The sequence below is a fragment of the Pseudopipra pipra genome, chromosome 5, assembly GCF_036250125.1.
Source record: "Pseudopipra pipra isolate bDixPip1 chromosome 5, bDixPip1.hap1, whole genome shotgun sequence".
Classification (NCBI taxonomy): Eukaryota; Metazoa; Chordata; class Aves; order Passeriformes; family Pipridae; genus Pseudopipra; species Pseudopipra pipra.
The window spans coordinates 38,748,911-38,773,541 of record NC_087553.1 but is presented as its reverse complement, the minus strand read 5'-3'; the positions used below and the strand labels follow the sequence as shown (position 1 = coordinate 38,773,541).

Sequence of the window (24,631 nt, the reverse complement as noted above, 5' to 3'; positions counted from 1 at the left end):
ATATTTCATTGCCACGTTCAGTAGTTTCTTGTTCTGTTCATTGCCTCTTTTCTCTGCAGCAATGGCCACCCTACCAACTTCTACGGTGTAAGCAGGATAGTACCTTGCTAAGAGTTGGTGCTTATGATATTATAAGATCTCATAAGCCACTTAATATATATATATAACTTTTGAAAGGTCTTTTTCCACCTCTGTCCTTGTCATAAAAATGAGATATCACCTTTTCACTACAGTTCATCAGCAGCCTCCTTAGGCATGAAAAACCTGCTGAACCAGGATGTTTGTCTAGGGCTAATGTTCCTAATAACTAAACCAGATCTTTTTGCCAGTCTGTGTTCCTGTTCTCCTGTTCTCCTCTTTAGCTCGGCAGGCAACTGTGAAATTAGGAACACAGATAATAAGAAAAACCTCATGTGGTGCTGTGTTTCTAACACATGCTCTTGTGTAGGAATGGCTACAGATTGATTGACATGCTGATAAACTTATAGGTAAGGACAATTATATAAAATGGATAAAGCAATGAAGTGTCTCAAATTTGATCTTTTTGGTTAAATTTTGCTTTTGTAGTCATGTGTTTTAAATGACTCAGTATGGAGAAAGCTGGCTTTGAGATGGCTTGTAGAGGCTCTTTTTGAAGTCTAGGCTGCTTTTTCTATGATCCATGATGTCAATCAAAATGCTCTTATCTAAAATACAAAAAAGAGGGATGTCCGCTTTATGTGGTTTATAATGAAGCTACATGAACAACAGTTCATTTTAGAATATCAAGTGGATCTGTTGGTACTCTTCTGTGAATATTTACAGGGGAAAAGACCAGAGGTATGCTATTCTTAATCATGCCTCTTGGCAGAGGAGTACTGAAATTGTAGTGTTCCTAGGATATCCATCACTAGAGACCTATATAAACAAAACTAGACCAATTTCTGTCAGGAATGGCACTGGTATGAGTCTGTTTTGGGTAGGGAGAGACTAGATGAGCTCTTAAGGTTCTTTTAATTTCAGACACTATAAGGGAAGTTTTGTAAACTCCTTAACCTTGCCCTTGAGAAATGTTTTACCTGAACATCAGTATGCATTCAACCACTGTTTATGCATCAATACTGTTTTATTTGACTTTTTTATCTGTTAAGATACTTGCCAAAACTGTACCAGATTCCCCTGCAGAATGTTTTTGGTTGTAGGTACATGCTTGCTAAGATACTCGGGTGGCTACTGGAGACATACCTAGAAAAACAGTGTGACTGTTTTAGACCAGACATAAGATTTGACATCATGGTATTTCTGTGGTGTTTGTTTGTTTCCTGGTTCCAGTATAGCCCATAATCAGCTATTCTCCAAGTGACAGACAATATTTCAATTTTTCTCCAAGATGGCTAAGCTAGAAAAGAACCTTGTCTCTTAGCCCTAACTCTCATGCATTTGGTCTTTGACAGGCAATATCTGATAGTAATTTTGCTGGACTTAAGGATGGCAATATGATTGATGGCTAAAAAGACACAAGAAAAATAAGGATTTCTGTCACTGACCTTCCAGTGACTTTGTTGGAAGAGAGAGTAATAAATCAAGATGCTTGTGTATAGTATGTTCTAAACTTATCTTATACTCTGTAGTACCTTTGAGTGAATATTTCCAGGCAATTATATGACAGGGAAATTATTTTACATTTTTACCTTTGATGGGAAGGTTCTTATTATAATAACTTTTATATATAGCTTTTCTTATTATAAGTGTTAAACATTTCTGTTTAACATTTCTACAGGTCTTTGTTTTTCCAGCAAAGTTTACAGATATACTCAGAACAGATTCATCCTCTGTTCTGCCTTCTTCCCTCATTTTGGTTATTATCCTGCTTCATAAATGTTTTTGCTGACCAGATCCTGTGTAACCATCCTTGAACCTAGTTCTTCCAGGCTAGTGAGGAGGATCCTACCAATGGCTGGTTTGCTGTTGATGAAGTGAGCCAGTGCACCTTGCTGAATGCAGTATTCCCTGGGAAAGAGGAGTCTTGATGTCACTCTTAGCACTGGACAAACTTTCAGTGTAAAGTAAAAGAATATGATTATACTAAAATACACAGCTTAAGAAACCAGCTGCTGTGCTTTGTGAAGGTGCAGAATACTAGAGCATAGCTCACCACACAGTCACTGTGATTGGTTTAGATTCTGTCTTCTACTGACCTGCTTGCCATGGTAGTCATGTTACCTCCCGGCACACTTCACACAAGTCCTAAAACTTTTTATGTGTTTTATCATTCATTATTTATCTCTTTTATGCTCTAGTGTGAGAATTTCTCCTTATATTCTATTTTCTCAACTACGAATGCCAAAAATTAGTATTTGGCCTTACCCTTATACACTTACTAAACTCTTTCCTTGGTTTTGGTGTGATTTTTTTTTGGGGGGGGGAAGAAAATACTCCTCAAGCTTTTAAAACTATAATATACAGTTAATAATTTGTAGCATATGCCACTTTTTACACAAAACAGTGAAACAATGCATGTACTTATCATTACCTCTTGACAGAAGCTATTTAATGCCAAATAGTCTGGTAGCGCAGTATATTTGGAATAAGAAGTTCATAAACATGGCTTAGTGGCTGAGGGTAAAAGAATAGGGCTGTCTTGGTTTTCTGTAGGCATCTGTACAATAAAGGACATTAAGGCAAAGTAAAGTTCCTGAAGCACTTTTGTTTTCTCCAGTGCTCCTGTCTTAACTGCCACTGTAAGAAGATTTTAGATTTGCCTCTGCTCAAGTTCTCTCAGAGGTCCAGCCTAGCATCTGTACTGCCCAGCTTGCCCTGACAGAGAGTTTAACATTGACTGTAGCAGCCATAACCACTTTTCCTCAAAATCATGGTCTGAAGTGACAAATTTGTTGTCATTTATATAATAATGTCATCCCCAAAAATCTCCCCTCGTCCCCATCCATTCTCTTGGGACTGGTTTGTTGATGTGTGTGTAGCGGTGTGATTTTCATGATACTGTGCGTAAGCTCTTCAGGGGTCGTTCCCATAAAGAGAAGGAGGGTCAGGAGTAAACAGAAAAAAACTCAGACTTTGCCCTGATCTGTTTTTGTAAGTTGCACTCTACTCTTAGGGGGAAACAATAGGAAAAGTGGGGGGTCAGGGGGTGAGACAGGCAGAATTGAATGGGCTGATAAATTTGGAAGTTAGAAGCAGTGAGTGATGAGAGTAACAGCTTCTGTTATGAACAGGATGAGTACCATCAGCCAAGAATCACGATTTTGAAACTCATTAGGAACCTCTGAAGAACTCAGGATAAGAGATCAATTTCTCTGAGTTCACTTCTTATGTGTCTTTATGGAGAAGTTAAGCTTAAAAAGAAATAATCTGTTTTTCAGTGGTGATTTTTTTTTTTGCGGTTAGTATTGATAGATTTAATTTCAGAACATGAACGTAAATGTCCATTAGTGCAGCTATAATAAGCATTAATCTGTTTATTCCTTAAGCAACATATTTCCTAGAGCTATTCCTCTTGTTTCTTACGCTACACTTTCTAATGTCAATCAAATTATCAGTAAAAATAATCACAAATCCCATTAGGAACTGATTATATATATACCAACTTCAAGCTAGTTTACCTCTTTGCTAACATTATCTCCAAGATTTTTAACTGCAGTCAGTCCAGCGTGCTTCTGTCTCCATTAATTATGTTTACAAATCTCTACAAAGTATTATGACCTAGAACTCATCTTACTGATATTCTGTTGCTTCAGAAATAAGAGAGACCTATAAAATGGAGTAACCTGTCTTCAGATGTAATGAACTTTGTCCACCACCTACTCTAAAAGCTCCACCACTGTCATTTCATATCTGCTCAGTTCCTCAGTTGACACAGTGACCTCCCCAAGTGATCTTGTTTTGCTTGCTTGAGTATGTGCTGTAACAGGAGTTGAAAACAGAGCTGACAAAATGTGGACAAAGATGACATGAAACAGACTGGAGGGTGGGTCATCATAATGACATGGGATAGTTACTTTTGAAAACTGTCACATGAACTCCTTTGCTGAGAACATGAAGGGAACAAAGTGTAATTGTTCCAATAGAGAGTGTGAAAAAGAAAGGCCTGCAAGATGCAGTGCATGTTGCAAGAAAACAATCTATTTCAAGTATTTCAGCAAGGTAGTTTTTATATACGGTTACAACTGAGATAATTTATATTAACTCGTATGTATGGGTCAATTTCTGAAATAATGTGTCTAGCTTTATTTGTTTGCTGTAAGCATGCATTTCTTCCCCAGACACTGATGGAAATTAAAGGAATATTTACAACCAAGGAGAAAAACTAGTCTATGAAGCTATATAATAGTTTAGCCTATGTTATATTGAAGTTTCTGGAATCCACCTTGCTGATTTTAAGTGTTTAATGAAAACAGAATCATTATCTCCTCCCTAGGCAGATAGATGACTCCTTTTGGATTTAAACACGTGCATCAGGCAAAGAGTAGCCCATGTGTTTCTGGAAAGTTCACGCCTACAGGGTTGTACTTTGTTTTTGCAATCTGGATAGTTAAGAAAAAATACCGTTCTGAAAAAGAAAATGAGAGCAAAACCTAAAGCTTGATGTTTTCTGTACTTGGTTTTTAAAAGTAGCTTTCAAATGCTTGTGTCTGTACTGCATTTTACTTGCAATGCTATTAATTAAACCTTTCTGACTCCTTCCTAAACTCTTTCCCCTTCAGGGAGAGGTCTTTTGTGACTGTAAAATAATGGGGCAGAATTCTAGCTAGTTGGTTTATAAACATCTGGAAAAAAACATAGTTTTTTCCACAAATTGTGGAAAGTGCTGAAACATCCTTAACCACAGTGGTGCCACTGGATAAATCATTCCAAAGTGACTGAAGGTGGTAGAAGACAAGGCAGCTCTAAAGGAGAAAGAAATGAGTCAGAATAATTAAAACTAAAGCTGCTTCTTCACCACTAGTTCTTTCCAATTGTCCACAGCCAGTAAAAATGTTCTCTGAAGCAAAGTGCCTTGGATTGTTGATTTTATGCAGACAACTTTCTGTCTTACAAATCAGAAAAGCAGCACCTTCTGTTTGTTTTGATTTGTGGTTTTTTTTTTTTTTTTCTTGAAGTTAGTTACTTTTTTTTCATGTCTTATAGCACAAGTATCCCTTCAAGGTAGGGATAGCTTGTCTAGTTTTCTTTCATGTGTGTTCATGCCTTGCTTCATCAATCCAATATGCTTGCATGTGTTGGGAGAGACTGCAAGTTGCTGATTTTCATAAGGTTGACTTCTGTATCATTGAAGTGTGATGAGTTTATCATGTTTTTATGCATTTTAATTTCATTTGGGAAAAAAATAAATAATTTTTGCCTCATTGTGTATCTTCTGAAAACCAATTTAATACTAACTTCTTTTATTGTGCAGAGCTGGTTATTTGCCTCAGAATATTCCTTTGGAGATTATCAGATACCTTTCAGAGGAAAAAGATTTTCTGCCTTGGCACGCTGCCAGCCGAGCTCTTTATCCTCTAGATAAATTGCTGGACCGCACAGAAAACTACAACATCTTCAATGTAAGATATACAGTCTTCCTCTCTTTCTTCCTCTAGTTATTTCTTTCTTTCTTTCCCTCCCTCTCTTTTTCAGTCTGTTCTTTCTTCCTTTTTTTACTTTTCTTCCTTTCTCCTCTTACTCTCTCCTTTTATTGCCAAGACTTGAACTGTTCCCCATTCAGATACTGTAAATGACCTAGGGATATTAACTTTCTTTCTAATTATTCTTTATTTAAACATAGCAATTATCAAGCTTTGGTGCATTTGCATTTGAACAGTGATGACTGTTGTTTGAGGCATGTATGATTAGTAGAGGGAAAGGTAATTATCCTTCCTGTAAAATGTTATGACAAAGTATTTCACTTAAAAAAGCCAAAGTATTCTATTTCCAGATTTTCTCTTTTGAGGAGCCCCACGGTGATATTTAGGTTGATGCACAGGCTCAGCAACACCAAATGCAGGCACAACAGAACAGAACACATGCAACTGAAGCAAAGATTTGTAGGCATTATTTCATCCAAAAATCCATAGTGAATTGAATGCAGTTCCCTTAATTAACAAGAATTAGATCACCATTGAGTCAAAGCCCATTCATAATTGCGTCCGAAGGGACATCAGTAACAGTTCACAGTAGATAATTAAGATAGACATGACAAATATTTTAACATGTTATCTGAAATAGTAAAAAAAATCATAGCTACACTGAAGCATCGTTTATGAAGTACATGAGATTTGACCGCAGCCAGTAACTATTATGAAGTCTTGGGATTTTTATTCACTGTGAAGTTTATGTAGTCTACATATTTTCAATGGTCAACATATGGTAACTTTATGTAATGTTGTAAAGACTTCAAATGGAGGAACTTTTTAAAGCCTGAAATGCTTAAGGATGCTTCTTGTTAAATATATATTTGTGTGTGTGTGTGTGTGACCATACACACCATGCTCAGAGAGCAGGAAGTTAGAAGTAGCTGGATTTATGCATGTATGTAGAAGTACATACATATATATCAGAGAATCACAGAATATGTTGAGTTGGAAGGGACCCACAAGGATCATCAAGTACACACACACACACACACATATACAAATATACACCTGATGACATGGAAAATTATTTTTGTAGAACATATACTACAGATTAATAAGGACGCATGGAAATTTTTATGAACCTACAGTGTAGGTCTACATGCAAACCGGAGCCATAATGTAAAATGATGTTGAAATGATATGCATATTTAGTCTGTTGTTAACTGCACAGAAAAACTCTTAGGAGCCTGTTTCACTTTTAAACTTGGTTGTGTAAAGAAAATACGATTTTAATAAATAAAACCAGTAAAATTCACAGCTAGGTTATGTTTTATCACTACAGATAGGAGTTTTGAAAGCAGAGGTGATAGCAGAAGAAATAAAAAGTCTTTTTAGTCACAGAATAACGTATCTGCTAGAAAAAACTGCACTATGAATTTTCTTATGTGTTGTCATCTATACATGCCTATGCATCTGCAATGATAAAATAGATGCTCTCATATGCAGTTCTGTATATCTCAGTTCTCTTTTTCAAATTGTTGAATTCCACTGGCAAAAGATTACGCTGAATACAATGACAGTGGTTTTCTTTAAAACTGGTCAGAATACGTAAGTATGTCTCTTGCATAAAAAGTAGAATTCACTAAAATAGATCTTGGGCTTATTTTGTTCTTTAAGCACACTGGGAACCTAAACTTATAGCATAGTATCATTAAGTGTACAAAGCTTATTTGCAGCCACATTGTTATGTATTCCAAAGGCAATTGACTGTACCCAGATAATGTTTTTGCTATGGCTATGGCTATTAAAACAATATTCTTTTAAAAGTGAACATTCAAGATGTAGTCCAGATTGGCCATAGAGTAAAAATTAAGCTATTGACACTCTTGCAATTTTTCAGCTGTGTATTGTGACTGCAAAATAGCATGTAATAAACTTTTGAAAGTGATGGATTTTTTAGCAATAAATTGTCTTATACTAGGCATCTAATCAAATAGCTGTTCTGCAGATTGATTCTTACTCTGGTGGTGAAGGGGGATTATAAGTGGACAAGTTGCTTTGCTAAATGCAAATCAAAGTCTTTGGAGTTGGACATTATTTTTTGAGGGTGAAAGGGTTAAACCTCAATAGTCAGTAGTATTTCAGTTTCAAGTAAAATAACCCATGATGGTTAACATTAAATATATTTTTCTTTTTCCTCTCAGGAGTATATTTTAAGACAAGTTGCATCAATGTATCTGAAGCTTGGATGGCCAATGAACAATTTAAACAAATCACTTGTTCAAGCATCCTACCAACATGAGTACTGTTATATTTCTTTTTTTTTGTTGTTTATTTGTGGAATATAATTGAAATAATGCACTATCCTAAAGTTTAGTGTCATCTTCAGCATGTCATAATCCCCTAGCTCTGTTGCCCCTCTGTTTTTCCTTTCTGGGTTAGAAGGAGAGCAGAAAGATGCTGTGAGATGAATTCTTCTTTCCTAAATTGGGAGAACACGGTTTCCTAAGCCCTAACTTAATATCTGACTGCACTGGATATTTGAGAACTTGAACTGAAATGACCATGGAGGTTAGGGAAAGTGTCTAAGTGTAAATGGGGGCTGGTTTTGATCCACAACCTTTCTTTAATTGTTGCAGCAGCTGAAGGCATAAAGTTGAAACTGAGATTTGTAAAGCAGATTGTCTTTGATATGTTGCCCGACTGCCGGTTGCTGTCACTGTTATAAGAAATAGCTTTTTATAAACATTCAAACACATTCGTTAATGCAACTTTATTGCTTTCTTTAATTTGGACAGAGAGTTGCGTCGGGAAGTCATCATGTTGGCCTGCAGCTTTGGTAACAAACACTGTCACCAGCAGGCTGCAACATTAATCTCAGATTGGATTTCTAGCAATAGGAACCGGTAAGTGGAACTGAAATGTGTATCTTACATTTCTTCTACTGAGAGGCAATACAGCTGGCATGCTCTTCCTCTCCTGCCTGCCCCTGTCTGCGGTGCCCTGTTTTGCAGAATGGTACGAGAGGAAGCAGAGGTTGCTGGCTGTCATTTAAAAATGTCTGTGGGGTTTCAGAATGAATTATTTGACTTTGCATGTATGAGTGGGTGGAGGGGACACCCACATAGCCTCTGCTCGCTCCTGATAAATTATTGTCAGATAATTCTATGCTAGAAGGTCAGAAGATGGGTTTTAAGGAGGGGTTTAAAGAGAGATAGATGAGTGACAGCACATTAGCAGACAAACATGAAACCTGTGTCAGGGCAAGAGAAGAGAAGGTGCTAAGTTATTAAAGAAGTGAGAGAGGTTAGAGGCAGAAGGACTGAGAAGGAAGGAAGGAGATGTAACAATGTGTATGAAGGAAATGTTATGCAGTATTTAAGGATGAAGACTTGGAAATTAATGTGATTCAGGAATACATGGAGAAGCTCATGTAAGGTTTCAGAGAGCAGATAATATGATAGGTGATGCCCTGAGCGTTAATATGTAAGACTGTCCAGACACAGGTTTATTCAGCTGAGGCAAGACAACATGGGCCATGGATAGCGTATGAAGTTTATCTTTTAAAGGCAAGCATCTAAGAAATATTAAATTACTGAAAATACAAATATTTAGGTATGTAGTTATCTATGGACAATGAGATAAGTGCAAAGTATAGGTTAAGACCACAACTTCTTGAGAAAGAATAATGAATTTTCTGATTATGTGGAATGTGGGTGTGGAAGTATTTGCACTGTATCCATTTTTACATTGCATGATACTTTGGTTTAAAGAAGAATATTTTACTTTCAAATAAGAAAAGAAAATAAAAAAAAAGGTCTCTCATTGTTAGTCCCAGTCTTGTATTAGCTCTGCAAAAGGATCAGATCTCTATAGCCATATAAGCATGCAGGATTTTTTAAAGACATCTTGAGCTAATCATAGTGTTTGTTTGCAATTAAAATATCTCTGTCTGTCTTTGTAATCTTTAAAAATCCTTCAGAGGCATACCCAGTTACATAAGTATCTGACTGACTTTTAAAACCAGCTGTGAATTGAGCGTGAAGGGAAATTGCATTCCTATAAGGCTTTGAAAATTCTGGGAAAAAAGTGAGCTTGAAACTATGACTATGTACCTTTAAGTAAGATGTGTCTGAGGAGAAGGATTTTCTTGTGTGTGGTGATACCAGATATATTTACTAAGAAATATATACCCAAGGGTTTTATATGAATCCTTAGCAGCAGCAGCAACAATCAGTATGAAGCTATTCAAAGAGGCGATTAAAGAGAAAGAATCATTGGAAACAGTCTGCAAAAGTAATTTACTTAGATATTCATTTGCAAAATTAGTTAATCAAACCTATTCAGTGTTAAAAAGCTGTCACCCTGCAAAGCTACCTACCCTGGTCTTCATCATTTCCAATAGGATTGAGAAAGGAGGCATCGGGAAAAAAAAAAGAACAACAAAACACAAGCTTATGGCTTTACTAGCAACAGCAAGATAGGAAAGGAATAAATTTAAGGAGCCATCTGAAGATTCATCTTAGCCTTTCAATGGGGCCATTCTTGGTAGCAGAAGATTGTGGTTGCCAGCATATGACGAGTATTATGATAAAAGCATCACAGCAGTGCAGAGAAGGAGAATAGCAACTAAGTTAAAACAATGTGTTTCTCTAAAAGAACTGCAGAGTTTTGAAAAATAGCTGCAACAAGTAATGTAATTACACAATAGAGGTTGACAGTGAGTTGATAAATGGGGGCACAACTTGCAAAGAAGAGATGTGATTTTTTTTTTTTTTAAGATTGCAGGATTTGTTCAGTCCCCCACTCCAGAATTTACCAGTTGCTAGTCTCTGAGCATTCTTACATCCTGAATGTTACTAATATATGAGCAAGACTCTTTTCCTATCTGCTTACATTGAAATAACATTACAAAGACTACTAGTAATAGCAGCTCAGGAGACATGAAATCAGCTTGTGTTTCACAGTAACAACATTTGTAGGGGTATGTCAATTTTCTCTCAGGAACATTCAGATCCCTGCTGAATCACAGGTACCTCATAGCACCTTTACTCAGTTTAAACCAATTGAGGCTGAAACCTGAAAGTAAAGCAATGGCTGTTTTCCCTGCTTTTCTACCAAGAAAACGATGGTGATTCTACAATTGGAATTTAATTAGCATGGTGTCTGAGTCATACTTCTGCCTCTTACAGCATTTCAGAGACAAAAACTATCTCAAGTGCAAAGGGCAAGCAGATAAGTACGAGATTCATGCAGAAAGCACATCCAACAGGTGCCATTTTGTATTCTTTCTCATTGATCAAATGTTTTGCTCAGTTTGATGCCCTTAACAGCTGTTTGTGAATTTGCTGCAAATGGCCACCTCAGAACCTGTAAGAATCCCTCAGAGCTTGTTTTCTCACAAGGAAGGGGAAATTCATGCTGCTCATCTTTCTGCAGACTTCTCTGACAACTGGTGAGAAAAGTTGGTGACAAGTACAGAAACTATATGTAACTTTACCTGTTCCCCTCCACATCAGCAATGACTCTGTAAGTTCTTGGTTTTGCCCTTCCCTTTTCTGAAACAGAATCAAGTGATTGACTGATGTATTGCAGAAACCCTGGTCTTGCATAGCCAGAGCACAAAAAAAAAGTGTTCCAAAGAGATCAGAGATATTTCAATATACAGATATAATTTGAGTTTGACTATGAGAATAAAAATAAAGGATAATTTGCAACTTTTCCACCCATCCCCTCCCAGAAACCTTATTCCAAAAGATCAGATGTTTCGTACAATGAGCTAATTCACAAGCAGTGCATGTTGGAAGGAACACAAATTCTTCAAAGCAGTAGAGACTATGGAATTAGGCTTGTGTTCCAAGATTTTAATCAATAGAAAATTAGGGTAATATTAAATTAAAATGTGGTATTAAATACTGCATAAATGCACAGGCGGTAAATCATGTAAAGAAGGTTTTTGATTCCCTAGCAGTTACTGCAGTTAGTTCAAATAAGTATAACACAGAGTATACAATTAATAGTACTGAAGAAATGCTAAAGTTCATAACTTTTTTTGACCACATATTTAATTGATGACTTTTTAGAAGTTCTTTTGAAATGTTTTTTCTGTTCTACTTGTAGCATTTAATTATGAATAAAGTGTCAGGTAGTAAATACAGTAGCATCTAACTATTTTACCAGCATATGCCTACGGTTGCTGTAGGTCCAGAAATTAATTGCCATGTACTCTTCACTGTAAGGAAGTGAAATAATCACAGTAATCAAATAGTGTTTATATTTCATAATATATTCTTTACTGTGCAAATAATTTTCCACTGTTCACCAAGTAAAATAATGGTAATTCATAACACAAAGTGAGAGGTCCTCTTTGTGTTTCCAGCACAATTTGAAAAAGCCATTAGATTTCCAACTATGGCACTGCAGATTTTCTAATGGAATTACTGAAAAAAAACGACTTACATATGATCTGCAACATTAGCCTCTATGCATGAAAGTCAGAGGCTCTGGAGATTTGAATTTCTAAAGTGACTTAGGTGTTGCAGTGCTTCATTTTTTGATGCCTGGCTCACAGGGCAGAATCAGATGCTTGGAGTTATGCTTCCTAAAAGGGAATTTGGGAACCTCTAAAAATGAAGTTGGTGGCAGCCACCACTGAAGAGCATTTCAGCACGAGATTGTGAAGCACAAAGGTCCCTCTTAGGGTCCAGCACTACAGGTAGAATGATACCTGTATCAAATGAATACATTAATGGCAATCTCTCTATGAGTATGGGGTCCTTGCAAAAGATGCCTTTCAAAAGTGTCACTAAAGCAGGAAAAGGACTACTTGTTTTCAAACACAGCTGGTAGAGAAGCTGCTCTTCAACCCTGCTTTAAACAGTAGTACTGAGATTCCAACAGTTTACTGTGCTTCAGTTTAGTACCTTAGCCCTGTATCTGCCACATGCAGAAGGCAAGCCTGATGACCTGTCTGTGAGGTGTTTGGGACAGTTTTAAGACGCTACAACACACTTTCCTCCTCTAGTTGAAGTTCTGCCTCCAGCATTTATTTCATTAGCAAGAGAAAGAATACAGCTCTCCAGTCTAAAGATGAGAGCGTTCATATGAGGGAGAGAGGCTTTAGCACCTGAAATAGCAGAACTCCTTAGTATGCAAAGGACTTTAGGTGGTATTGCTCACTACCACTTTTTCAGGGCAAAACACAACATAAAAACAGGGAACGTAACTGAAACAGAAATTTGACTCTACAAGGAGGAAACCAAACACATAGCATCAGAGCTAGAAGAGGCTAAAGAGACATCAGGTTTTACTGGTTTAGGAATCGATATATTTTATTCCTTGCAATTGTTAAAAAAGAAGCGATTATTTCTTTCCACTGGAAATCTGAGATTAGACCTCAAGGTATGTCTTACACTGATTCATTTAATCAATTAATTTGAGTAATTTTATTTTTTTCAAATGTCTAATGGGTCCAGCATATTTTGCTTGAAAGTTGGTATTTACTTCTGACTTGCTAGTTAAAATTAAGGCAAACATTTTCACTCTCTTAAATTGGGATATATGCTGCTTCTGTACTGGAGCAATGGAAACCCTTGAAACTTTCATGTTGATGTCCAGAAAATACAGAGCAGAAAACGTATAACCATGTTGAAATTTCCTTTGTAGTTTGAGAATGTAGTTTGGTATGCAGCAAACAACAGAATGCTGTACAAGAGAAGCTACTGTTGGCTGAAAATTAAGATGTTTGCTTCTATCTTCATTTAACCAAACTCATCTCTGTGAAGCTTTCATGTGTGAAGAAATACATTATTCACACTCCTTAGATATAACAGCATTGTGGTTCAGCCTAAAAAATTAACAGAATTACCATTCAATGCCTGCCTGAGCTTAATAATCAGCCTTGTTAACCCCTTTAACCTTCACTGCATCTATTCTGACAGAAAAACATGTTTCTAAGAGGATTAGCACTTTCAGACTTCCTGCCTTGGCTAGGCTGAGCAAATGTGTGTTTCTGAGGTTCAAGAAAAAATGTATGGAGAGCTGCAATTGGTGAACTCCTGACAGAAGATAACATAACAGCATGTAACATGCAAATACAGACTATGATGACTCGAAGCATAACCTATCCATAGACATGAGCATGTTTTTGCAAACATCTCTGTGGGTGCAGGCATGAGTATCTTCCAGCTACTGTTACCATCCATCAGCTATAGGTTGCCACGTACACGTTTCTGCTGGCAAAGTCGACTGTGGATGTATGCTTGCTTGAGGCAAAGTTAAACAGGATGATGTAAACATGTGAGTATGTGAGAGAACTACTTTGAACTGAGTCGGCTGATTTTGCCTTCAGCAGAAAAAGAAGTACTTGTATTCTGATTCTATTAGTAGAGCTGTGGTAATGCTATTCTTCTGCTAACATGGAACAGTGAGATGAGAGTATTATATCAGACACAGTTATGTGGCAATGTTTCTGTAAGATGTTACTGTACCTATGGGAAGGCCCCAGCTAGTCATAGCCTCTTCAGTTTGCTCTTATTTTCATCTTTAGAAGTTTAACCATTGCTATTTATTGGTTGCTGTCTTTTAAATGGAAACAAAATACCTTAGCTAATTACCTCAATACCCCTAGAAAACTTAGAGTAAATGCATTTGGTTGATCTTGGCTTCATATGACTTTGAAGTGATTTTAGCTTTCATGCAGTTTTTACTATTTCTACTATTAATCTTCCATCACAAGCACTCTGGTCAGGTTTAATGAAGTTTGCAGTGGAGTGCAGGCTGCTGCACTGAATAAGACTAAGGTCAGGATCAATTCTGTAGCCCATGGGTTAATGAAGTTTGCATTTGTCCATCTTCATGCATGAAGAGAAGTAGAGACTGACGGACAATCCTGAATGCAAATACAGATATTTTAAATCTGTGCTGGTCTCTAATTATCCAGATTGTTCTGAGAAGTGCTGAGGTAGTGCTAGAGATCACTGAAAAGAGAATAAACCATGAATTTTCCTGTTTGGTCTGTGGGTTTAAAGTCAGAACACATCTTTATGTCATTTTAAAGGGTATTAATGTGAATTCTGTTTGCCATGACAAAGATTTGTACATTGCTGTGATGGTTAGGAACACTAATCAATTCTTCATCAGTCTTAAGAAAGGTGTAAGTAATGTCTTCCATCATGTAATTTGAAAGATAGAGATAACCAACGAGCCTAATTTGCAAGTCCTGAACCTCCCTACTTGTTCATTCAGGTTTTGTGTTTCCTTTACGGAATAATGGATTCATGTCCATCCACTGGCCTGAATTGGCAGTGTGCTTACTTGGTGACACCTTTAAATACTCAGTGGAAATGCCACTAGAAAAACAATTGCAGAAGTGTATAGGAGACTGTAACATGTCTATAAATGAAACTCTCCATAGATCTGAGGGAGTAGTAGATAACAAATTACTAGTCATTAGTTGATGTAATTTCAATGAAGTCTGGCTTAGGTGATAGAAAGTCAAGTGTTTTTCCAAACGAGTGTTTTCCTCTTCCCTTATTTCTCTAATTACTTGAGATAGGTAATTTTATTGCTGTGCTTCACGGACACAGTAGTGCTACAGTCTTGCAACAATTTGTAAATGTACTTAAGTTTAACCACCTACCTAAGTATTTGTGAGAACATGGCCAACAGGTTAATTATTTTTGTCAGTTTTTTGGAAGGCACTAGGTTTTTTCAAGGGCTTGATGCCCACCAGCTATATTTGGAAATCATTAGCAGCAAACAGGAAAAAATGAGAGTTATTTTCATTTTTTTCACACATGAGTGCCTGATAAATGTAAAACAATAAAATGAATCCCTTCTTCTGCCTTCTCACCCCTAGAAGTTTTAATTACTGAAAAAAAATCAGCCGTAGCTATTCATGCATTTTGAAATGTTACTGGAGCTTTGCCAGCTAATGTGAGCCAATGTTGCTGAAGTGATTTAATAATTAATAGATTGTTACAACATTTGAGTAGAATCTTGCACTTAAGTCAATAAAACTGTTTAAGGAGGAAGAAAACACTCTTGAGTGAACAAGTTAATCAAGAACTTAGTGCTCTGAAAGACCATTTGGGGTATATGTCTAAATAGGAAGAGGATGTCATCTCTCAAAAGGCAAAACTGGGCTTTATGGGGCAGCTAGTTCAGGTAGTGTTTCTACTTTCTGACTTCTGTGTGTCATCACAGTAAAATGAGCCTGTATGTAGTGATTATGTATTAGCAGTAATTAATTTGCAATCCTTGGAATTTAGATAGATTAGTCTCCAATCATTTGGGAATGATCTCTCCACAACTTTGCAAATCAGTTGATTAGAAAGGACTGTATTTTTATTGCAAAAACTGTCCAGAATGGATAAAACAAGGCATATTTACTCAGAGATTAGTCTCACAAAGAAGTGCTTAACTCATCACTCAGTCATTAAAATCAGTGTTGGAGAGCTTGAGTGTGCTAGTTGCACATTCACTTACAGGGTATCTGTGATAGGAACAGAAAGGAGCAATAGAAGTAACCATCACTTGAGGGATGATGTATTCTCTGCCTGCCTCTGTCAGACCTATATGATACCTGAAGCTTTGAAGCATGGGACAGGGACCATGCATAGCTTTGCCCTAGACACCCTCAGTAGCCTCATCCTCAGTTATGTCCCCCAAATTCGATATATGACAGGCACCTGAATGTCAAGCCCATCACAGCTCCATGCCTCAATTTTCAAGGGGAAATTCTGCCCTTTCTTTTTAGACTGGGCATGTACTGTGGCAGAGGATCATCCCATCTCTCTGCACAGTGGTGCCAGCAGCATGACTCCTGGAGTTTGTAATAGAGAATGAGGGTGTAAGATTTGGGACTGATGTGTTAAAAAATAAACTTTGTGTGGTGCTCTTCCTTATAATAGAATCTGTATTAAAGATCTGCCAACAAAGTACTAATGCTTTGTTCTCATTTCTTATCTGAGCCTTGTAACCTATTAAACAAGACTATAAATATAGTCATCAAGAAAAATAAGCTTAAGTTAAATGTTAAATTGTTGCAAAAATAATGTTTCTGATTAATTGTCTTTGTCAAATACTACCATAAATGGTGTTGAAATTTGTTACTTAATCAAAGAACTGTCTAAACTGTGTGCATTTACATTTTAAAAAATTAGAACGCAATTTGCCCAGAAGATAAACAATTATGGTCCAATTTTATAAGTGTATCTTCAATTGTTAGAACATACTTTAAATAGGAGCAAGTATGTACCAATTAATTATAACTTAGAAGATTATTCTTAGCTCATTGTAGAGCTGTATAATTCAATCCTGAAAAAAAAAATGCCTGTAAAGGCACAGCACGATTTTAATTAATTTTTTTCTAACTGTTTAATTTTTAACTTTTTTCCCAAAGTGTTTAATTTTTAAACAAGCTCTGCTAGCTACATATTTCATTCTCACCATCATATCTCTTAAGCAAGAAAAATAAAGTTAAATAAATTGGATCAGTATTCAAATAAAAGCCATTTAAAGTGATGCTCTCAGGCATCTATTTTTATTCTTCTGAAGTATCCATCAATCATATTAGCTCTTTAAAAAAGAGACCAGCCTTGAAGGCCCAGACAAAGTTTAATATAACAAGGGGAACTGCAATTTTAGAACAACATTTTCCATGAAGTTATAATACTAAAAAATCTGTAGACTGGGGAGATTTCAGATATTTAGATAATGATGAAATACACTACTATAGTGACTGGAAGAGGTAGAAAGCAAAAATCCCCACAAATGGAGAAAATGGGATTAGAGGACTCTCTTTTGGGGCAATGAGAAATTGTTTTGGGGATATTCTTATTTTCATAAACAATTTTCATTTTCACAAGAAGAATCCCCTGTCTACAGTCCTGATTACAAGCCTCTCACAAGAATAGTTTGTCATGTTTTGTCGCTGTACATTTTGTGGTTTCTGAAGGTAAGCCTTCTAAAATCAGTATTTGTTTTGATGTCTTGGTTTGTAGGGGGCTGATTTTTTTTACGTTGCCCTAATGACATCGCTTATAGATAGAGACCTAAAACCTTCCCTGGAGCAATTGATTGGATGATATTGAGTAGATCTGCTGCAGCACTGCCAATATGCTATTACCGATTTCATGGCAGTAGAGTTTTCTTAGCAAGGATCATGGTGACATCTAGACTATGGTCATGGGCTCAGTGCCATCACTCGTCCTAAGTCCTCCTTCCTTTCCAGAGATGCAAATGATCCTGTGCTTACTGACTGCACTGTTGTTAAAATTGCTGGTGATGGCCCTTGAATTTATATGTTTTACTGTAAATTTGAAAAATATAAACCTCACAAGTGAGGAATGCTGACCATTCTGGGGTTAGACATCCACTTCTAGGTACCTCTGCTGCTGTGACTGTACTTGGCAAACATAGAGTGACAGTCCTTCCAGCCTAGAGTTCCTACCTTAATGGGACAATTAATGGGACAATTAACCAAAAAAGTATTATCTTTTCCAGGTGCTTTATAGTTCCTTAGAGTACCTGTTTGCTGAATTGCATCTCTTGCAGTAAACCAAAAATAATATTTCTGCTATCAAATCTCAGAAAGAACTACATGTGCTTCTAAAAAGATGATTTAGTGTTTGTGTCAAGATATTAAGTTCTTTCTTCATTGAAATAAGGCTTGACTGGGTTCAGTTGTTCTTCCTATTCAGGTATCAAATGACAAGACAGATTTGGGGTAATGGGTTGTTTGGTTCCCTAGTCAGGATAGCACCCCTCAGTCCTTTTGATTTAGTGTATGTTCTTATGGCTGCTGTCAGTGTATTAAATCCCCTATTAAAAAGAAAAAAAAGACATAAACTAGTAAGAAAATTGTGTTTTAAGAACAAATAACTTAGTGATTAGAAAATCAGGATAACATGACAATATAATTTCATCTTCTAGGTAGTGTATATGTATATGGCTGCATATTTATGTTACTGTAATTGCTCACCCAAAGTTTTGAGGCTTGCAGATATTAGAAAACTTTAAGCCTCATCCTGAGTTAATATAATTCAACACAAAGGCAGCAGCTAAATATCTGCTCCTTTAATGTTGGTATGTCTTGAGTTCTTGTATTTAAATACGTATTCTTAATTTTATGTAATAGAGTCAGTTATATCTTTTGCCTTTACATGCACTTTTTGAAAGAAAGGTTAAATGGGAGAAAAATAAACTGTTGATATTCATTAATGTTTGAAATATCACTACAAGCACTTAATGATAAGACTTCCAAGTAAGAAGTACAAGTTCCATTACAGTGAAATGGAAATTCAACACTTAGCATACATGGATAATTCTGTAAATGTCAACTGAACTCACATTTTACTAATGTTAACTCAGTGTTTTGAAAATCAAAACTCAGTATATGGAAAGGCTGATTAAAGTGGTAACTTTTTTCCTTTGCTGCCCCTGTATGTTTAAACCCTATTTCTTTTAATGGATCTGCTCAACTTTAAGGATTTTCTTGTTTCCTTGCTCTTGACATATCACTTCTATAGGAACCACAGAAGCAATTGTATAGACCACACATGAGTAAAATTCTAGTCATCCTGGGTAAATCTGAGGAGCATTAATAACTTTTTTCAATGTCAGGCTTTTTAGGTCATCTGAACATTGAGACAAAAAAAAATCTTAGAAGGTAATAGGAAGAATCAAGGGGGAGGAACTGTGGAAACTGAATTTTTTCACATGTAGGAATTGTGTGAGCTATGTGGTCATAACTATAGCAATGCTGATTGCCTGGCTGTGCCTGGAACAGGCACACAGCAATTTGATGGTCAGAGAAGAACCAGTAAGACCTCAAACCATGCCAGGATCTGCACTGTAGTACCAGTCTGCCCTGTGTAGATGAAAGCAGTTCATGGTAGAGATGAGACATTGCACCTCTGATTTTGCTTTAGAAGGCAATATTGCTGGTGTGTCCTGCGCATGGTTAAAAGTTTCATATTCCTAGTAGCTTTAAAATGGATTACATTTCTCTTGTCCATCCTTTCAGTTTTGCTTGGGAGAGTTTACACCTGAATAAATATCTGTTTGTATCCATCAAATGCAAAATACCTCAGTGGTAGTCAAGGCAGCCCTTTGTGGCTCTGTTAGCAAGGAACTCTGCTAAAATTCTCCAGGAAAGCAGCACTATCCTGGGCTATGTCAGCTCAGCAGAAGCAAAATTCATATGACCATCTGCATCTGAACTTGCAGGTACACCCTCTGAGCTGATGACTGTGCTTGCCTCAACATCAAGACTTCTTATCGCTCAGAAAAAGCATAACAAAAGAGCAGGAGGCATTAGTTCCCCAAAGTTTTTCAGCCCATAGTAGTAGAAGTGCACTTCTTTCCCCCTAGTTTTGCCTCAGTTTAGCTAAATATTCTTTTTATTCTTTTTCTTAAGAATCCATCATAGTTGTTGGGACCAGTTAACCCAGAGAGGAAGCAACAGTTTGTAACCCTTCACGATCATCAATATATGGTTTCTTACCTTGTCTGCTTCCTTCTGAAGTACTGAAGAGGAACCAAAACTTTGAAATGCCAAAAAACCACACTGATTTCATTTTCCAGGGACTCAAACATGGCCAAAGAGATCAGCTTAAGTTTTTAATAAAGGCATTCATCACAGAGTGAAAGAAAAGTCTTTTTCCATTTCAATATAAGAATTTTTTGCTGGAGAATTAATAGTTGGGCGTAGAAGAACCTCTTTGTTCTTGACTGGGATTAGTGCAGTCTGTGGTATAAGACTTCAGTGAAATCCTCTTGTAATTAAAGTACTGATGTAACCTTTTTTTTCTCCTCTGTTGTATATTCTGATGTCAAGTTTTATAGCAGTCATTTCATTTTTTGTTCCACTATATTACTACACAGACATTAACAGCAACTGTATGTACTTCTAGATTCTCTAAAGAGGTCTTGCATATGAAGTTCCAGAGGTGGTTCAGCCCAGCCATTATTAACTAGAGAACTGTGTTTTGGTATAATTTTTACCGTCAAAAAGAGGGCTTTTTTTTTCCTGAAAATCAGAAACATATTCCTCTGAGAAATGTCTAGCTTTACTTGTAGGAATACCCTTTAGCTCACAGAACTTTCAGCTTCTATGCTTGTATAGGAAACATAAGCAGGATAGGATATTGAATGCTCAGCATATGCACATACTGTACTAGGTCTGAATCTGGCTTCAGGAAGCTGTCATTTAACTGTGGTCTGAGTTGATATTAATCGAGCAGTATTCACAGTTCACAACCATCCTGTGGCATAGCTGGTTTTGTACTGGTATTAATACGCTGAAAAAAAGCGAACAGATCTTTCTATTTTCTTCACTCCTGACAATACCTTGTTTAACTAGCATTGTCGCAGAACATCCTTCCTTACTTGTATGCTACTGTATGAAGATGGAGCACTTTTCAGCACAAGCAAGGAGGAGTTTCTGGCTGATCAGCTCCTGTTCTAAAACAGTATTAAGGACAAGAAGAGCAGATTTGGCATAGAGCCCAGCAAGAGAATGATAAGATCCTGTACTAATTTGGAGAGCTTGTGCTACCTGTAGGTTATGTGGCACATTATGTGTTGATGAACTACATGACCATATTTTCTAGTCTCCTCACAACATGACAGCATTATGAAAAGAATGGCAAGCATGTGTTACCCATTAGAAAGTCCATTATGATGGCCTGGAAGATATTGGTGGCAGTAAAGAGATGCAAGTGTAATTTTCAGAAAAAAGATTACTGTTGCACATTAATTTTGAAGTCTCATAAATGTTCCTCCTTAGTTTCCAATATCAGGAGGCTGATTATTTACCACAATGCTATGACTGATTTCTTTTGTAGAATCCCACTCAATGTGAGAGACATTGTCTACTGTACAGGAGTTTCACTGATGGATGAAGATGTATGGGAGTTCATTTGGATGAAATTTCATTCCACCACAGCAGTGTCTGAGAAGAAAATATTATTAGAAGCCTTAACTTGCAGTGATGACAGAAACTTGCTCAACAGGTACAAAAGTATATCTGAATCTGTTACCATAATCACTTCAAAATTTATGGATCATCACTTGAGGTTTGGTCTGAATGAAAGAACTTTGCTTTTCAAGCACACACTATCTGTTGAAACCTTCTTATGCTTTTGCATTAATACATATAAAAATTGACACATATTATAGCTTTTCACTTCCAGATTTTCCTATGTTCATTGGAAATGTTTGAAATCCTGTAATTGCTGATATTTTTTGTTAGCATATCATTTAAGTGTCTTGACCAGTCTGATCTTAGAGATTTCGTAAAAATGCATACATAAGGCTCCACTTAACTTGTACTGACATCCTTTTACATCAAGATTTTTCTGATTCATAAACACGTCCAGTCTTTGGAATCATAGAAATAAACCACTGAACTCACTTGGAGACTTAAACAAACCATTTGGCAGTGATTTTTTTTTTTTTTCTGAGAGTTTTCTGATGTGCTGATATTAGACTGTGTGTTGGTGAAACTAAGTAGAATTTTTTTTCTTGTTTCCCCCACTAGACTTTTGAATTTGTCTCTCAACTCAGAAGTTGTCCTGGATCAGGATGCAATTGATGTGATAATCCACGTAGCTCGAAATCCACATGGAAGGGATCTTGCTTGGAAATTTTTCAGAGAAAAATGGAAAATATTGAATGCTAGGTAAAGATAAAAAATCTAAATTTATTTTCATTTTCTTATCTTGATATAATTCGTGTGTATTCATGTAAGTTCCTGAATGTAGTCCATTCTCTTTTAATTCATAAATAGAGATGTCTCTAAATATGAAATACATACATATAGGTCATAAATGCATTTATTCATGGATTATCACACACATGCATAGAGACATTTGTCTCTTAGCAATCATCTGTATATATATTGCTTTATTGTGTCTGCGCTTATGATCATGAATTCTACCTATATATCAAGTGCTGCAGTTCTACTTTTATAGAGATAAAAAGCAGAAGTTCCCAAAGTAGTTTTTCTGATTTTAAGTCTGATAGAAAAAATTATCTTTTTAAGAATGTTATTTCAACTGTGGAAAAAAAAAAACAAACCCTTTTTCAAACATTTCCATTTTCAAAAGGATGCTAATGTAGTGTCATCCCTTTTCTTTCCACTCTGTGTTTCAGGTGAGTTTCAAGTAATAAAGGACCAACATTTGAAATTAAAAATAGATGAACAGAAAGGAGACAGGGTTGCTCCTTACACCTGCTTCTCTTTCTCTTTGAACAAGTGCTACATGCTCGTACTCAGAAGCCCAGTCAACATTTTAAAATGCTTTTTGGTGAAGATTTTTATATTAATTCAATGAATGACTAATTTCTTTAGTTCTTTAGGGACAGCCTGAGGGCCTGAAAGGTTGCACAACAGCTCATCTGATACTGACAGATTAGAAGGGACCACAACTCAAATGAAGCTTGGGTTCTTAAAGGCAGGTGTCCAAGAATTTCAGATATTCCACACCAGGCACTCCTGTGGTGTTGGCAGGAAAAGTATTGGAGATATGTTCCATTCTGGACTTGTGAGGAGCCAACTGGTGTACCACAGAATATTTGAAATGGTATATTTAAGATGCTGTATTTAAGGAACTAAATCCCAGTGCCTGATAAATACAGGTACAAACTTTCTAGAGGTTTCACAGCATCAAGAGTCAAGGAAACTCAGATGCTGAGCAACTTTCCTAAAAGTTCAGAAAGCTGTTAATGCCGGTTTGGATAATATTTTATAGTATAGTGGTATTTTAGAAGAAGTTCAGCTGGGAAAATAGGTTTGAGCTGGAATTGGTTTTGGAAGTTTATATTGCAGGAGCATCCTTTTTGACAGCCATTTCCAAAAAGCTTTAAGAGTGCTGAAGAGTTTAAAAATTAAGAATTCTCTGCTCCTGGTGTGATTATTCCAGGAATTGGACTTCTACATGAAAACTGAATGGCAGACACATTACTATTATGCAACCCAGTGCAGATGCCAAATAATTGTTCAGGTTCCTCCAGGGATTTATACAGAGTTTAGGCATAAAGCTATCACAATCTGTATTGCTGTAAACACATATGCAGTAGTCGTGTTTTGCCTTAGCAAGCCCGTTCATCTGACAACATAGCTAACACCTGTGATTTTAGATGTGGACAAGGTTAAGCAGTGTAGACAAGTAGAAAATATTTAGAAAACTATGCCACATGCCAAATCTTTTTTGTGTTTCAATTTTAAATAGCTTAACTTCACCTAGAATTTGAATTGTATTTATTTCGCTTGTGTGGAATGCATCTCTGTGTAATCTGAATTCTTAACAATCAGCAAGATCTCATGAAAAACCTGTTATTGTCCTTTTTTTAAAATGAGAAAATAACAGTCTGTTTCTTTGCCCCACACTGTCTTTGTGTTGTCTTCATTCAGTTTGATCTCCAAACACAAGTCAGAGCCACCAAGAAGATTGTAGCAGTTGATTTTTCTGAAAGTGACATCCAGTTGAGTTTTTATTGATCACTGAAAGATTCAGTGCAGTGGAATGAAACAGTTAGTGCAAGCTGTACATATGTGATGTAAATTGAAAATAACATTGTTTTGTAATCACAGATTAGAACCTTTTAAATGAGACTTCGAGAGGGTGAAATTAGTCTAATACTTTGCCCTTTAATGTTCAGTGAAACAGTGACATGGTAGAATGCGAGGTCCTACATCTGGGTCATGCAATCCAAGGCACACCTACAGGTTGGGCAGAGAAGGGATTGAGAACAGCCCTGCAGAGAAAGACTTAGGCATGATGGTTGATGAAAAACTCCACGTGATTCGGCAGTGTGTGCTCGCAGCTGAGAAAGCCAATCAAATCCTGGGCTGCATCAAAAGAAACATGGCCAGCAGGTCAAGGAAGGTGGTTCTCCCCCTCTACTCTGCTCTTGTGAGACCCCACCTGGAGTACTGCATACAGTTCTGGTGTCCCCAACATAAGAATGACATGGAACTGTTGGAGCAAGTCCAGAGAAGAGCCACAAAGCCAATAAGAGGGTTAAAGAACCTCACCTGCAAAGACAGACTGAGAGAATTGGGGCTGTTTAGC

At 36.7% G+C, this 24,631-nt stretch overlaps 1 protein-coding gene across 3 annotated transcripts in view; it reads left to right on the top strand.

Annotated features, from left to right (window-relative positions):
* Window positions 1-24,631, top strand: part of TRHDE (thyrotropin releasing hormone degrading enzyme) — a 209,829-nt gene that overhangs the window by 172,179 nt on the left and 13,019 nt on the right. For all 3 annotated transcript variants that reach the window (XM_064655637.1, XM_064655636.1, XM_064655635.1), the window contains 5 exons: window positions 5,393-5,540; window positions 7,754-7,851; window positions 8,348-8,455; window positions 21,401-21,568; window positions 22,096-22,236. In XM_064655637.1, the coding sequence (XP_064511707.1) occupies window positions 5,393-5,540; window positions 7,754-7,851; window positions 8,348-8,455; window positions 21,401-21,568; window positions 22,096-22,236 (663 nt within the window). The remainder of the gene's footprint in view (window positions 1-5,392; window positions 5,541-7,753; window positions 7,852-8,347; window positions 8,456-21,400; window positions 21,569-22,095; window positions 22,237-24,631) is intronic.